Genomic DNA, 3,701 nt, shown 5'->3' with positions numbered 1-3,701 from the left:
CATATAATAATGGACATCATGAATCACTGGGCATGAGTCCCTTTAAGGTGTTGTATGGAAGAAAGTGCAAGGTGCCCATAGACTGGAATAATCTAGTTAATAAGCTCGCATTAGGTCTTGACATGCTAGCAGAAATGGAGGAGATTGTCAAAAAGGTTCGACAAAATCTAAGGGAGGCCCAGGGTAGACAGAAAGTGTATGCAGACAAAAAGAGGACATATAGAGAATTTTAGCTGGGGATCACATATATTTAAGAGTAAAGCCCCAGAAAGGTTCCTTACAGTGGCGAGGTTGTGCTAAGTTAGCACCCCGATACTGTGGACCCTTCCAAGTCTTGGAACGAATTAGGTCGGTGGCCTATAAGTTTGCGCTGCCAAGCCACATTAGGGTCCACAATGTGTTCCACGTGTCTTTACTAAAAAAAATGTGTATAACACTCAACACATCATTAAATGGTGGGATACATGACTTGGATAGACTTAAAAAAAAAAATGGGGTTGTAACTATGAATTTTTCTCTTGTGCAGGGCGAACCAGAAGGAGAGTTACTGGCAGAACCCCTTCGTATTCTCCATCATTAGAGAAACCACCTTGCAAAAGCAAGCCATTATCCAGGTTAAAGTGCAATGGAAGCACTTTAGCCTAGAAGAGGCCACCTGGGAGGAAGATGAATTTTTGCAGAAAGCTTATCCGACATTTTTTATTGAAAGTAGAGAAAAAACTAGGGACGATGATCCTCTTATGGGGGGGGAGATGCAACACCCCCAAAATGCATAAAATTACTGAGTCTACTGAGTTGATATTTACTATTTGTTACTTTAAATTTTTATTACAGTATGGTGTTAAATATTAAGTGATTGAGGCTGGAAGGCCAATCAACATATTTTATGGTTACCTAAATTGTTGGTAATGATACTTTAACAAAAATAGGAACTGTTATATTATTTAAAAGAAATAGTTATAGAAAATAGTTACCCATCTGCCCTATAGGGAGATTTAGATGAGGAAAAGAGAATCCAGGAAGATCATCCTAGAGCTGGGTGAAACAAACTAGTGGGAGAATTCTCGAGAACAATCAAAAAAGAAGGATAGGACTTGTGGCAAGACAGGAGTCCAATAGCCCAAGGTACTTGACTGTAGCTGGAAAGATTAACTGTGAATCAACGAAAGTGCTTTGGGGAGAGTCTCGACGTCATTGCCAGACTCGTGGCTAGGAGGAGAGACTTTCTGGAAGTATTGGGAAATTGCAGGTTGAACAAATAAGTGTTATAGGCAGTTTCCTTCTAGATTAATACTAGGTTATGAAGTTGAAACTTAATGACAAAGTAGAACTTGTTATTTTGGAATAACATTAAAATAATTTCTTAAATAACATAATAAATTCAGGAAAGCAATATCCTGAAAAATGCATGATTACAGGAAGTAGAAGTACTCCTTCTCATAAATGAAATAATAGACAGTTTATTATAACAAATATGAAATTATCAAATAACATTAGCAAATATAGACGAATATGTTCATTCAATCATTATCAATCATCTGTTCTTAAATATCAAGGGTGAACTATTATAGTACAGTAGTAAGACAATCAAAATGAGATATTATTAGGAAGTCTGTAGAATAATATGTGCACACCCTACAGACTTTAGTAAGAATTTAAATATAGTGTTCATTCATTATTCATATGCAGGTTCAGGATACGATAAATCGAACTACCGTAACCATGAAAACGCAGTAAAACGAATGCTTCTTAGTAATATATCTATATTAAACTAATTCTTGGTCGGAATCATATGGAAAATATCAATCGAAAATAGTGAATGCTTGAATAAGAAAATGAAGGGCATTCTCGGCCCTGAATGCAAGCCTAAAAGAAGATAAATTCATTGCCTTTCAAAATGTATAATAGGCGGAATAAGTTAAGCAAGTTCTAAATATAATAAGTTAAAACATTCAGTGTTTCCATTCAAATATTCTCAACGCCCAATATCGGTCGACATAAACAGGACCTCAAAAGAAGACCGCATAACTGATTCATGACCTTACTTTAGGAAGAGAACCCCTAAAAAACCCTCCGTCGACTACAAGGCTGAAGTTATCCCAAATTTTTAAAGTGCCTTACACAGTATTCAGATAATCATTGCACATTGATTAAACATTTAAAAACCCAAAACAAAAAGATATAAACTCGAGCTAGTTTCAGCTAAAAAGCTCCGCAAGAGACTCAGCCTCTGTTTCCGACCATGTGAACAGTGACTTGTCATAACTTAAATTCATGCCCAGAAGTAAATATTCCAACCTGGAAGAATCAACAGAGTCGTCATAAGCGCTTAAGCCCTTGAGGGTAGCACCATAGTCAAAAGAATAACTAAGAAACGTTGTGCGAATACCTGACATAAATACTAGAAGACATTAAGTTAGTAAATCTTCAAAAATTACTGTAGAAGCTAAAGAACAAAGCCAATCGAGGAGATTTTACCTGAGAATTGAAGGTTCTCGCATTGTATAGCCCTCTTGTGTGTCATCCATCGAACGGCCATAAGGAAAGCATGAATCAGCAACCTATAAACGAGAAGTAAAGCTCCGTAAACTATGGAAAAATGCATTGGGATTCACCTTCCGTAGATAAACCTTGGAACCAGTTATCCCCTACAGTGTTTGAAGTCTCTCGAATCATCCCTGTGTAGCGAAGGCGAAGCGTTAAATGTTGTACCAGACTTAAACCCCAATCTACAACATTCATACTGTGTGAATAAATAAAATGATAGACCGCCAACCTATTGGGGTTACTTGGCTCCGTAGGGACAGCTCCCACTACCATCACAACCCTCAAAAGATGCAGAAGACGGATTGAAACCCTCAGCAGCACAAACCCTCGCAAAGCAGCAAGAACCCTAAGAGTAGTAGTAATAATGAGACAAACAAATGCCGAGTGCGAAGAGTTAGTTAGGGGATTAAACCCTAAGATTCCTCCATCGGCGGATCATTGGGACCAGATCAATGGATGCAGAGCCAAATAGATGGCACTAGTAGCTGGAACCAGTTGGCAGATGTGTGCATCCTCTTGGAACAGTTCTATGCTGCGTGTCTCCGGGTACAAGAGCCATCAAATCAAAGTTTGAGCAAGGATGAAGGGATCACCCCAAGTACTATTCGCATTAAAGCCCAATCTATATACCCACATTGCAATCTATAAAAATATATTTCACGCGTTATAAACCTCAGGGCTGTCCAATTCTACGGATTCGATAATAAATGTAATCAATAACTTTGTATTATGTGATAAGCTCCATGACCAAGGCCAAAGGTGGGTATAGGTCCAATAATAATAATAATAAATAACATATATATTTCATAAGTTAGTGTTTAGTTGTTACAAATATCAATCAAAATAAATCCGCGGAGAGTAAACCATTACATTTTATTCAACTTTCAATCAGTTCGGGCCATTATGAATGTCGTTTCAACTATTTTTAATTGACATATATCTTGTTAAACGTGCTGCACACTTTCTCTTAAATTGATGAAATTGTCCGACCTAAAGCACAGAACCTCATCCGTCCATATAAAAAATGATTAATTGAAAGCGGAGATTAAAGCAATCATGTTGAGTTATTATGAAGGTCGTGTCAATTAAATTTAAATTAACTCAATGCCCGTAGGATAAATTAACGTCTAAAGGCATCCGCTGGTTGCATTCGA

At 37.3% G+C, this 3,701-nt stretch overlaps 1 protein-coding gene across 1 annotated transcript; it reads right to left on the bottom strand.

The window, feature by feature from the left end:
* Nucleotides 1-1,961: 1,961 nt before the first annotated feature.
* On the bottom strand, nucleotides 1,962-2,894 carry LOC149232659 (uncharacterized). The gene is made up of 3 exons (XM_089376534.1): nucleotides 2,616-2,894; nucleotides 2,479-2,512; nucleotides 1,962-2,298 (listed from the first exon to the last, which is right to left on the bottom strand). The coding sequence occupies exons 1-3, from the start codon at nucleotides 2,818-2,820 to the stop codon at nucleotides 2,199-2,201; spliced, it is 339 nt and encodes a 112-aa protein (XP_089232660.1). The 5' UTR covers nucleotides 2,821-2,894; the 3' UTR covers nucleotides 1,962-2,198.
* Between the last annotated feature and the right edge of the window lie 807 nt (nucleotides 2,895-3,701).

This window comes from Pinus tabuliformis, chromosome J (assembly GCF_031772625.1).
Source record: "Pinus tabuliformis cultivar Carrire ecotype Pingquan chromosome J, CPIR1, whole genome shotgun sequence".
Classification (NCBI taxonomy): domain Eukaryota; kingdom Viridiplantae; phylum Streptophyta; class Pinopsida; order Pinales; family Pinaceae; genus Pinus; species Pinus tabuliformis.
The sequence above is the reverse complement of the archived record's forward strand: the minus strand, read 5'-3'. Positions and strand labels throughout refer to the sequence as shown.